The sequence below is a fragment of the Gorilla gorilla genome, chromosome 4 (assembly GCF_029281585.2).
Source record: "Gorilla gorilla gorilla isolate KB3781 chromosome 4, NHGRI_mGorGor1-v2.1_pri, whole genome shotgun sequence".
NCBI lineage: Eukaryota > Metazoa > Chordata > Mammalia > Primates > Hominidae > Gorilla > Gorilla gorilla.
This window is the reverse complement of record NC_073228.2, coordinates 9,181,253-9,193,501: the sequence shown is the minus strand read 5'-3', so window position 1 is coordinate 9,193,501 and position 12,249 is coordinate 9,181,253. Positions and strand designations below refer to the sequence as shown.

The 12,249-nt window shown below is 56.4% G+C and overlaps 1 protein-coding gene across 6 annotated transcripts in view; it reads left to right on the top strand.

The window, feature by feature from the left end:
• TBCD (tubulin folding cofactor D) overlaps positions 1-12,249 on the top strand; it is a 197,583-nt gene that overhangs the window by 43,318 nt on the left and 142,016 nt on the right. For all 6 annotated transcript variants that reach the window (XM_019026377.4, XM_019026376.4, XM_063705981.1 and 3 more), the window contains exons 8-10: positions 2,657-2,702; positions 5,764-5,896; positions 11,067-11,200. In XM_019026377.4, the coding sequence (XP_018881922.3) occupies positions 2,657-2,702; positions 5,764-5,896; positions 11,067-11,200 (313 nt within the window). The remainder of the gene's footprint in view (positions 1-2,656; positions 2,703-5,763; positions 5,897-11,066; positions 11,201-12,249) is intronic.

Genomic DNA, 12,249 nt, shown 5'->3' with positions numbered 1-12,249 from the left:
GACCGGGGAACGTGGTAGCCTGTTGTTGAGAGAGATCGGGGGACACGTCAGCCTGTTGCCGAGAGAGACCAGGGGACATGTTAGCCCGTTGTTGAGAGAGACCGGGGAATGTGGTAGCCTGTTGCTGAGAGAGACCGGGGAACGTGGTAGCCCGTTGTTGAGAGAGACCGGGGGACACGATAGCCTGTTGCTGAGAGAGACCGGGGAACGTGGTAGCCTGTTGCTGAGAGTGGTCATTTCCCGGATCTTTGTCCTGCGTCCGCCCACAGCTGCACAGCTGCTCTTCTGGTTTAGGTTCTGGCCTTTCCCACTGGGGTTTTCCAGCAGCCTCTGTAGCGGTCTTCGTTGTTGAGCACTTCACTGTTCATCCCCAGGTTCTCCATCCCGCTGCGGTTGGAATCTGGTCATGTGGCCGTGGCTGCAGGTGATACAGTGGTGCTCTTTGCCTGTAGGATGAGATTTCAGCCGCTCCCAGGTTCATTTGTTGTGGAACAACGTACTCCACAGCTGGTGGCATCAGTGACAGCCGCACTCTTGCATGGATCGATTCTGTGGCCTCGCAGGGTGGGGTGCAGGGGGCGGTTTGTTACTGCCCTTTGATGCCTGGGCCTCTGCCGAAAAGACCACGTGGCAGGTGCCTTGAAGGGCTGGGTGCGGCGGGGGCCCTCGACTGAAGCTGGCTCTTCCTGCATGGCAGCCGGCTTCCCGGAGGGAGTGTCTCAAGGGGAGGTGTCTGGAGAGGCCCTGAAAGAGGCCGCCAGGCTTCTGACCTGGGATTGGGGGTCACTGGCATCGCTCCTGCCTGCCTCTGTTGGTTGTGGCAGTTGGAAGCCTACCAAGGTGGTGGGTGAGGGACCCTTGATTGTCCGTCTGGCAAACTCTGTTCCCCACTGAGCTGGCCAGCCGGCCACAGTGACAGCTTCTCTGTGAAGTGTCTTGTCTTCTTATCCCCCAGGCGCGGTTCGGCTTCTGGTTGCACACTGGTGGGCTTCAGGCTGTCAGCCCACCTCCCAGGAAATTCGAGTGTGTGCTTGGCCCTGTGACTGCCCCCGAACCCTGCGTCCCGTTGGGGGGAGCTCGCCTGTGCCCTACGGTTTCTGCTCAGCAATTGTTGGCTCTGTAAACCGATGACTTAGGGTTAAAACACATATTAAGTTGGATACATCTGGACTGGTGTGAAATAATTTAACTTTCGATTTTATATTTCACACAAACTAAAGATGGGGAAGAGTTCTTAAAGTTAAATGAGAACTTGTTTTGGGCAAACAAGGATCATCTCCATTCACTTGGTAGGGAACGTGTTACTATCCATTTCCCTAAAGAGAAAGGGGCTAAGTCTCTGATCACCTTGGTGAATGTGTTATTCTGAGTGGCTCAGTGAGGTGGGTGCTGCCACTGCCCCGTTTTACAGACAGAGGAACAGGAACTCAGAGACCCTGCTCTGCTCCACAGGTGTGACTGGTGGTCTGTCTGGCTCTCTCCTTCCGGTTTTGCTCGTAGGTGTGAGATCTGCTCCACAGGTGTGACTGGTGGTCTGTCTGGCTGTCTCCTTCCCGTTTTGCTCGTAGGTGTGGGATCTGCACCACAGGTGTGACTGGTGGTCTGCGTGCCTTCGCTGCTTCTCCGCTCAGCGCTTAGGAGAGCCCCCCAGCGGGCTCCATGGAGAGAGTCTTAAGTTCCCTCTCCTTTTAAGAAGTTGTTTCTATTCTACACTTAAGTAAGAGATCAGGCAGCTTACAGGGTTCATAATGCAAATAAAAGACACCAGTATTTAGTGAAAGCCTCTTCACCTTGTCTGAGCATCTCCTGATGGGCGGCACCTGCTTCTTCATTTTGCCATGTGCTGGGCGACAGCAGGACGGGTGGCGCGGTGTGCGGTGCAGATAGTCTGAGACAGACGCAGTTCTCACCTTGACTGTGAAATTCTGCTTTCTGAAGGAAAGGAAATTCATTCGCGTTTTCTTAGAAGGGCTCAGTTCTAGGATTCTTTGATTATGGGGCTTGGATATTTATGTGAATCATCGCATTTGCCCTCCAGACTTTAAAGCAGAAGGTAAAACCTCAGGTTGAGAATTCAAGAGGGCTAGAACCAGTGTTTGAGAGAAAATCTGATATTCCTGTTTGGTCTGATGGACTCCAGGTGATGATGTCCATGTGTGCGCATCGTGGGGACCGGGCTGCCAGGTGTGTGTGTGAGACACGGGCTGAGCTGGTCACCCTTCTCATTTGTTGGTGAAGCATGAATGCAGATGGAGGCCTTTGTGTCAGGTGGTTTGGCCTGTAACTTTAATCCTTTGTAACTTTATTTATACGCAGATAATTTTTAAAAACCTACTGAGATGTTTTCTTTTTCCAGGCTAGGAGTGCCCTGAACTTAAACCTGGGCACGTTTTGTGATGCCATTGATGAGGGAGGGGTGGAGAGGCTGCAGTCTCCATGAGGGGACTGGACTTATTGCATCCCTATTTTCAGATAAAGTACATGATAATTACTTTATTACTTTATCATGTACAGAAACTGTTTTCTTTATTATTAGGTGGTGAGTGTTTAGAATAAAAATTCTGAAAGATGTGATGAATCGTTTTCACAATTTGTGTGTATGTTTTAAACTTGTATTTGCATTTGTAACATTAAAAATCTTTTTTTTTTTTTTTAGGCACAAATATTTAAACATGGAAAACGTGAAGACTGTTTGCCCTATGGTAAGGTTTATTTTTAAGAGACGATATCTTTGTGATGTGAGTTTGCTCATATACAATCAAGTGTCTTTCCTTAACATTTTATTCATAGATATAGGAACTGTACATTGGTATGTTTGGATACTATCGTTCTTTTTTTTGTTGTGGGTTTTAGTAACTGAACTTTTTTTTTTTTTGAGACTGAGTCTCCCTCTGTTGCCCAGGCTGGATTGCAGTGGCACAATCTTGGCTCACTGCAGCCTCCGCCTCCTGGGTTCAAGCAATTCTTCTGCCTTAGCCTCCCGAGTAGCTGGGACTACAGGTGCCCGCCACCATGCCCAGCTAATTTTTGTATTTTTGTATTTTTTTTTTTTTGAGATGGATTTTCGCTCTGTTGCCCAGGCTGGAGTGCAGTGGCACTATCTCAGCTCACTGCAAACTCCGCCTCCCGGATTCACGCCATTCTCCCGCGTCAACCTCCGGAGTAGCTGGGACTACAGGTGCCTGCCACCGTGCCCAGCTAATTTTTTGTATTTTTAGTAGAGATGGGGTTTCATCATGTTAGCCAGGATGGTCTCGATCTCCTGACCTTGAGATCCACCTGCCTCAGCCTCCCAGAGTGCTGGGATTACAGGCGTGAGCCACTGTGCCCGGCCTAATTTTTGTATTTTTAATAGAGATGGGGTTTCACCATGTTGGCCAGGCTAGTCTTGAACTCCTGACCTAGTGATCTGCCTGCCTCGGCCTCCCAAAGTGCTGGGATTACAGGCGTAATAGCTGGACTTTTTGTCACTTTCCTAGTCTTTTGATAAAGAGGGATTGCTGCCTGGGGTCTCGTGAGGGAGTTCTGGGCAAAGCCTGTGTCATGATCTGAGGTTGGACCTGGCTTCTTGGGGCCCAGGAGCAGCCATGTTCCTCTGATAGCCACAGCCACCACCTCTTTTGCCTTCTTCCTAATTCTCTTAATTTATTCTTTTTGAGACTGCAACTTACTGTGTCGCCGAGGCTGGAATACATGACACAGCTCACTGCAGCTTTGACCTCCTGGGCTCAAGCCATCCTTCCACCTCAGCCTCCTGAGTGGCTGGGACTACAGGCGAGCTCTACCACGCCCAGCTAATTTTTTTAGCAGTGGGGTCTTGCTGTGCTGTCCAGGCTAGTCTTGAACTCCTGGGCTCAAGTGATCTGCCCTGCCTTGGCCTCCCAAAGTGCTGGGCTTAAAGGTATGAGCCACCACGCCTGGCTCAATTCTCTTAATTTTAGATTGAGCCTCAATTTCTGAAAATAAGGGCAGTGTTTTTCTCCATGCAGAGGTTTACCATCTGGAAAAAGAGAAACTTCTTAGAGCCTTTGTGTGTTTTAGAAGCTATCCGGACTGGGCGTGGTGGCTCACGCCTGTAATCCCAGTGCTTTGGGAGGCTGAGGCGGGTGGATCACGAGGTCAGGAGATCGAGACCAGCCTGGCCAACATAGTGAAACCCCATCTCTACTAAAAATACAAAAATTAGCTGGGCATGGTGGCACATGCCTGTAATCCCAGCTACTCGGGAGGCGGAGGCAGGAGAATCCCTTGAACCAGGGAGTTGGAGGTTGCAGTGAGCTGAGATCGCGCCACAGCACTCTAGCCTGGCAATAGAGCAAGACTCCGTCTCAAAAAAAAAAAAAAAAAAACAAAAAAAAAACCAACTATCCGAATATCAAATTTGAATAACTTTCTTTTTTTGAAAGTTTTTCATTATGGAAAATTTGAAACATGTATAAAGAAGAGAGAATGGCGTGCACGCCCCGTGTCTCTCTCAGGAGTGTGCGAGTTTTCGTGTGCGGCCTGTTTCATCCCTGCACCGCACAGGAGGGACACACAGTACCATCTCACCTGTGTGCACTTCCATACGTGTCTCTGGAAGGTGGGGCTCTTTACGTCCTCACCACACCCGAGAACGTGAGCAGCCGTTGCCAGGCCCTGTCGGCGGGAGGAGCGTCCTTGGTGACGTGAACACAGACCTGCTCCCTCTTGGGCTGTCGTGCTTGTCACCCACGCTCATCCTGCCCACTGTCAGAGCCTTCTGAGAAGTTACTCAGATGCTCTTTCAGCTGACCTGGTTTTATAGGCAAGCATTATGAGTTAAACGGCACCTCTGCCCGAGGTCACGGCACCCACATAAAACTGGTGAACGTTCACTCTTTGTCATTTCCCAGCCTCAAGGCAGAGCTTCCTGCAGGGCCCTGCAGCTCCAGCCCCCACCCCCCTGCTCTGTCCCCGCCCCACTGCCCCTTCCTCCATCTCCTTGTCTTCCATCACCTCACCTAACTCTCAGCTCTGTCTTCAGCTTCTCTTCTTTTCTGCTGTCCCCTGTCAGTTGGTTGCAGTCTTGTCCATTTCACTTCCAGCCCATCTCTGAAGCCGCCATGCACTTCCACCCCAGCCCTTGTCTGTCCCGGGAATGCTGTCCTCCTGGCCTCAGCTTGCCCTCGTCGCAGCACCCGGGCGTCTCCTGCTCGCAGGCTCTCCCTGTCGTGCTGTGCCCAGTGCTACCTTGAGCCTCCCCTTGGCTCAGCCTCCTGTCCTGCTATTGTCATCACTGCATGACACCGAGTGATTCCCCCTCAAAAACAGAGCAAGCCACAGGAACCCCGTGGCCTGTGTGTTCTCCCCAGCCGCAGTGTGCTCCATGGCCTCTGGGGTTGCTGCAGTGTGCCCTGTGGCCTGTGTGTTCTCCCCGGCCACAGCATGCCCATGGCCTGCGTGGTCTCCGTGGCCGCAGGATGCCCATGGCCTGTGGGGGCTCCGTGGCTGCAGTGTGCCTGTGGTCGGTTGGGCCTTTGTGTGCGTTGCCCCCCTTCAGGTTGGCTCCCTGCCCTCTGAGCACTTGCTCTCCTGACCTCCACTGCTGTTGCTTCACAGCAAGGAAGTCGAGTAGGTTCAACTCCAGCAGCTCTTGGTTCATGATTTGGGATGATGGGGGTCTTGGTGATGTCTCCTGCCTCAAGGCCCCCGTGGAGCCGGCTGTTGGTTTTGGGGACACAGGTGGTGCAGTCAGAAGATGCCCGCAGCCCTCCCCGCGCTGAGTCCAGTTCTTGTTTGCAGCTGCCACTGTCCTCAGGTGCCTCGATGGCTGCAGACTCCCTGAGAGCAACCAGACCCTGCTGCGGAAGCTGGGGGTGAAGCTTGTGCAGCGACTGGGGCTGACATTCCTGAAGCCGAAGGTGGCAGCATGGAGGTAGGCACCATGAGGGTGGTGCCTGGGAAGGGCCACGGGGTGGGGAGGGGTTGCTGTGGGGGGCAGGCGCCATTGATGAGGGCGGGGCAGGTGCTGTTGGGGCAGGTGCTGTGGTGAGGCAGTTGCCCTGTTGCGGGGTGGGGGAGGCAGGCGCCATGGGGTGGGGAGGCAGGCACCTTGGTTCTGGACACAGTCAGGGGCACTATCTGGAGGGCAGGCTGAGCCGTAGGTGAGCGTCTCGTGTGGCTGGTGCTGTGGCTTTTGTGTCCAGTGGTGATGGCAGAGAAGATGTGTTAGTAACAAGTGTTTTCTGCTTTCATTCATTTCTTTAATCCTAGAAGTGTTTCTCATTTTGAGAGGAACGGTTTTCTTTTGGTTATTTTCTGACTGCATCTCCCAGTTGGAAGAAATGCAGCTGGCGTTGGCAGGAGGGCGGTGTGTGCGTCGTGTGGCTCGGAGTCAGCGTGGCAGGAGGGTGGCCTGTGTGTCGTGTGGCTCAGAGTCAGTGTGGCAGGAGGGCGGCCTGTGCATCGTGTGGCTCGGAGTCAGCGTGGCAGGAGGGCGGCGTGCACGTCGTGTGGCTCGGAGTCAGCGTGGCAGGAGGGCGGCGTGTGTGTCGTGTGGCTCAGGGTCAGTGTGGCAGGAGGGCGGCCTGTGCGTCATGTGGTTCGGAGTCAGCGTGGCAGGAGGATGGCGTGTGTGTCGTGTGGCTCGGAGTCAGCTCAGCCTCCCTGGCGTGGCAGCGTGTGTGCGTCCTGTTGCTCAGAGGCGGTGCGGCCTCCCTGGTGTGGACGCGCTGTGGGGGAAAGCTGCATCGGATCAGTGATGAGTCTGAATGACAGGCTCCCTTTCAAAGACTGTTGGAGAAAGTGAAACCGCCTTTCTTGCTGGCGGAAATGATGTCTTAGCAGTCTGTAGCTGGCCGGTGTGAACGGGTTGGTTCTCAAGGAGACAGACTTTTCTAGTGTTCTTAGGGTGCTGTGTGTTAGCGACCTTCAGTTTGTTTCAAGTGCTATAATACGTGTGGTTTGGGAAGGAATTACTTGGTTAAGGTCAGTTCACACTCCATCCTGGATGATGGCAAATTCCAGAGACGTGTGTTGTGTTGCAGTGTTGGGTGTGCAGCTCACTCTGTAGGAAGTTGCTCATTAGGCACAGTGTTCGTGGCTAGTTTCTCAATGCTGCTGTGGGGAATGTTCAGTGCTGTACCAGGCAGGGTTCTCCAGAGAAGCAGAGCCTATAGGATGTGTGTGCGTCGGCGTGGCTTTGAGCCTGGAGACCAGGAGAGCTCATGGTGGTTCTTGGCCAAAGGCCTCAGGGTGGAGACCCAGGAAGAGCTGATTGGTTTTAGTCTGAAGAGAGAACAAGGCCAGCTGAGAGATTGCCAGGCAGGAGGGCTTCCCCCCTCCTCGGGGAGGGCCAGCGTTTTGTTCTGCTGGGGCCTTCCGCTGGCTGAACGAGGCCCCCTGCATTTGGCAGGGTCCTCTGCCTGACTTTGTCTACAGATTCACATGCTTTGCTGGTCCAGAGCCCCTGACACAAGCACTGGAAGCAGGTGTGACGAAATAGCGGGGCGCCGCACGGCGCAGTCAGGTTGACATGTAAAGTTAAGCATCACAAGCACTGAAATGTTGGTACAGAAAATAATCCAGTATCCTAGTTCTCTCGATAATGGTGTGCGTGTTGCCACATACACTTCACGTAATTCTAACGTGGTTGGGTTTTAGTCCCCTTCTTGTGTTTGTTTTTCTCTCCCGTCTTCCTTTACGTTTCCTGTTTCTTATGTATTTCTAACTTTTTTCCATTTTTATCTCCTTGGTTGGATTTTCGTTGTCTCTGTTAGTACCGTTCTCTCCTTGGTTGTCTTCTGTTGATGAGGACGGGCTTACGCTCTGACGGGCTGTTAGATTCCTGGTTCATCCCACCCCTCCTGCCAGCCGTGGCTCGAGGCTTTGTTAGGGTGGGTCTTTCTCAGCTCTTTTCCTCCAGGGATTGGTCTTTCCTCCACAGCATGGTCCTTGCTTTAAGTATGTAGCCTTTCAGGGTCTTAGGTGGAAGTCACGGCTTTCTCTCCCGTCCTGCTGGGCCCGGGTCTCCGGGGCCCTCTGAGGGTCGCACAGTCTCCAGGTTCTCTGCGGCACTCGGCCTCCCAGCCATTCTCTGACAGGTGCGTCTGAGTCTCGCCTTGTGCTTCCTTATCTTGGGGTGCCCAGGGATCCAAGGGAAGTTTTGGGCAGAGTTTTGGGGCTCTGTCTCAGCAGCTCTCTTCTCCCCAACATCCTCTCCCCCACATATGAGCCCTCCACCCAGTGAGATTGCTGCTTCCTGGGCTGTTTCCTTGGTACAGTGTAGAAAGTACCCCTGCGGGGAGGAGGTGGAGGTGGCCCACCTGCAGCTTCCCGTCGCTGGGGATTGTCGCCCTGCCTTGGTTGCCATCACCTGCTGGCCAACAGTGGCTTTACGTCTTCCGTCCGAGTCTCACCATTGTTGAGGTCGGGAGGACACGTGCAGAAGCAGCCTGAGGTCATTGTCTTTGTGGTGCCGTCTGGTCTTTGTGAGGTGGCTGAGCTGCGCGCTTGCGTGAGGAGAATGGTGGCTGGGGTGCACCGGTCTGTGGGGCGTTAGGGGAGACTGGGGGCTGGGGTGCACCTGCCCGTGGGCCGTTCGGGGAGACTGGGGGCTGAGGTGCACCTGCCCGTGGGCCGTTCGGGGAGACTGGGGGCTGAGGTGTGCCAGCCAGTGGGCCGTTAGGGGAGACTGGGGGCTGGGGTGTGCCAGCCCGTGGGCCGTTCGGGGAGACTGGGGGCTGAGGTGCACCTGCCCGTGGGCCGTTAGGGGAGACTGGGGGCTGAGGTGCACCTGCCCGTGGGCCGTTAGGGGAGACTGGGGGCTGGGGTGTGCCTGCCCGTGGGGCGTTAGGGGAGAGTGGGGGCCCGGTGGGTGCCTGCCTGTGGGGCGTTAGGGGAGACTGGGGGCTGGGGTGTGCCTGCCCGTGGGGCGTTAGGGGAGAGTGGGGACCCAGTGTGTGCCTGCCTGTGGGGCGTTAGGGGAGACTGGGGGCTGGGGTGTGCCTGCCTGTGGGGTGTTAGGGGAGAGTGGGGGCCCGGTGGGTGCCTGCCTGTGGGGCGTTAGGGGAGACTGGGGGCTGAGGTGCACCTGCCTGTGGGGTGTTAGGGGAGACTGGGGGCCGGCGTGTGCCCACCCGTGGGGCATTAGGGGAGAGTGGGGGCAGGGGTGTGCCTGCTCGTGGGGCGTTAGGGGAGAGCGGGGGCCCAGTGTGTGCCTGCCTGTGGGGCATTAGGGGGCAGTGGGGGCCAGGGTGCACCTGCCTGTGGAGTTTAGGGGAGAGTGGGGGCCGGGGTGCACCTGCCTGTGGAGTTTAGGGGAGACTGGGGGCTGGGGTGTGCCTGCCTGTGGGGCATTAGGGGAGAGTGGGGGCCGGGGTGCACCTGCCTGTGGGGCATTAGCGGGGAGTGGGGGCCGGGGTGCACCTGCCTGTAGAGTTTAGGGGAGAGTGGGGGCTGGGGTGTGCCTGCCTGTGGGGTGTTAGGGGAGAGTGGGGGCTGGGGTGTGCCTGCTCTTGGGGCATTAGGCATCTCGCTGGGTGTCTGATGGTCTCCGCCATGGTCCTAAGATGGCTGATGATACTCTCTTCATACCATTTACCCTACATTACAGTGTACCCCGAAATTTAGCAGCTTAAACAGTGCACTTTTTCCTCACAGTTTTGGTGGGTCTGGAATCTTGACGTGGCTCAGCTGGGTCCCCGGTCAGGGTCTCTCCTGAGGCTTCTTGAAGGCGCCGGCCTGGCCACTGCCGTCTCAAGGCCTGCATTGGTGGGGGTTGTGCTTCCATGCTCCTCATGGGTTGCTGTCGGGACCTGGTGCCTTGTGGGCTGTTGGTGGGGACCTGTTTGAAGTCCTTACCATGTGGGCCCCTCCGCAGGGCAGTGCACAGCATGGTAGCTGGCTTCATTGGAGGCTGAGAGGCGGGTGGAAACCACGGCTGTTTGGAAGGTGGCAGCTCTCGCCAGACTCTGCGTATTCTGTTCCTTGGGAGGGAATCATTGGGCCCAGGCCACACCCCGTGTGAGAGGAACGCTAGGAGGTGGGGGTCGTGGGCTGTCTTGGAAACCGCCCCCCCTCCTTGTTTCCTAGACTTGGAAACTGAGTCCCAGAGGGCTAGAGCTAGGACGAGTCATTCGAAGCAGGTTGATGGCATCAGCACCAGTGTGTGAGTTCTGGTTCTGCCGCCAAAGCCCAATGTTTGTCCTCTGGGAGGCTGTCTCAGGCTACAGCCGCAGCAGCTGCCCTGAACTCTCACTGGACACCTTTTCTGCATGAGGCCGGGGAAGCAGGGCCCACAGCCAGGTGGCCTGCCCCGCACTCACCCTTGGCAGGAGCAGCCGTGTTCGCGGGGGCCTTGCTCAGTGCAGGGCTGGGCTGCGTGCTGAGCACAGACTCTGACGGCTCCTCACACAGCTCTCTGCGTAGGACTGCGTTCCCATTTTATAGAGGGGGAAGTGGGGGCATGGAGCGGCTCAGGAGCTGTTCAGAGTCACACAGTAAGTAGGTGTAGAGCAGGCCTGACCAGGAGCCAGGTCCCGGGGCCTGTGCCATGGGCCCCTTCATGACGTGTCCAGGGGATGACGATGCAGGTGCCCCATGTGGGTGTGAAGAGGGTTACACGTTGCTGCCTTTTGAGGGGCATTCGGGAGGCAGGATCTGTAGGAACTGGTGACCGGTGAGACGCAGCACCTGGTGATGAAGGGGCGGTGTGTGGCCTGGGCGGTGGCAGTGGTGGCTGTTCAGGAAGGGGCTGCCAGGAGGCAGAGGGTCCCGAAGGCCGGGTGCTTCCCCGGGGAAGGTGCTGGTCCTGTCGTCTGTGTACCCATCATCTGCCTTCTCTCCTGACTTTCCCTAATCAAAGCTGGACACTAGCTGAGGATGTTCTGGACTCGGGGCGTGCTTTGTGGCCCACACCAGGATCTTCCTGGCAGTTTGTGCTGATGGCGCTGCCTCCAGGTTCTCCCTTCTTATCCGGTCTCTGCAAAGTGCATGGAATTTTCACAGGCACCCTTTAAGATTCAAAGTGACACTGAATGACTGGTTCCAGTCATCAGGATGCTGTGAGCTACAAAGCTGATCTGAGGATGCTTTGCTTTGCACAGGTACCAGCGTGGCTGCCGATCTTTGGCTGCAAATCTGCAGCTCCTCACTCAGGGTCAGAGTGAGCAGAAGCAGCTCATCCTGACCGAAGATGACGACGATGGCGACGTCCCAGAGGGGGTGGAGCGTGTGATAGGTGCGTGGGGTCTAAGCGGCGGCCTCTGCTCTTGGGCACCGTCGGGCCAATTCCCCTCTGCTCCAGGACCACACTTCCTTCTTCCTTGCTGGTGCCAGCACTGTCTGGCCACCCGTCCCCTTCGCCGAGTGCACGGTCGCTGCCCGTCCTCTGGCTCCTGAACCCAGGCCTGTCCCGGCCCATGGACAGTCTCTTCCTGTGTGCCGTAGAAGCCCTTTTTCCCACCGCCTCGCCTCCTTCCTGACCTGGGCTGCTTGCTCTGGGCAGCTGGGTGTGTCCTCAGGAAACAGTTCTCCCAGGAAATTGAGTTGGGGTCCCTGGGGCTCAGGTCTCTGGCTCCTTGGCCCCTAAACCCTGCTCAGTTCCTTACCTCAGGAGCCATTTCAAACTCCCTTAAACCACATTACACCTTGCAGAGGTCTCCATCCACTGCCCTGTTCTCCTCCTGTGGAGTCTCCTGCTGCACAGAGACAGAGCCATCAGCGGAGCCCCTCACGGCGACCATCCTGGGCTCCTGTCCACACACTGTCCTGCCCGCCTGCCGTGGTTGGATGAGGTCTTCCCCGGACCCAGGCAGGGCCTCCTCATGTCCCCTCCCTGTGAGGCCTCCATCCTCCCAGTATCTCCCAGCTTCCTGATGGGCAGGCGGGGCTGCGCTGCCTGTGCTGTGCCGCACTCTGCTCACATCCCCGCCGCTCCCTCCAGGGCAGGTTTCTCCCCAGTCATCCGCACCCCGCCTCGACCGTGACCATCAGGGCGCCTGTGGCGCCATTGCCAGCCCCGAGCCAGCATCCACTCCGGCCCTTCCCTTGACCTTTGCTTCTCAGAGCCCTCCCTGGTTGCGTGGTAGGCGCCCACATCTGTGCTGGGCGGTTCTGAGTCCCGGGCGGGGCCCTGGGTCTGCCCCTTCCCCCTGTCCGCAGCCTGCCCCAGGTTCGTTCCCGTCTCCCACCCCCTGCAGGCAGTCCCCCCTGCCCGCATTCCAGCTGCTGTGCTGGCTCCAGACTGTCTCTCCACCCTCCCCTGTGGTCACTCAGCGAGCTTCTCCA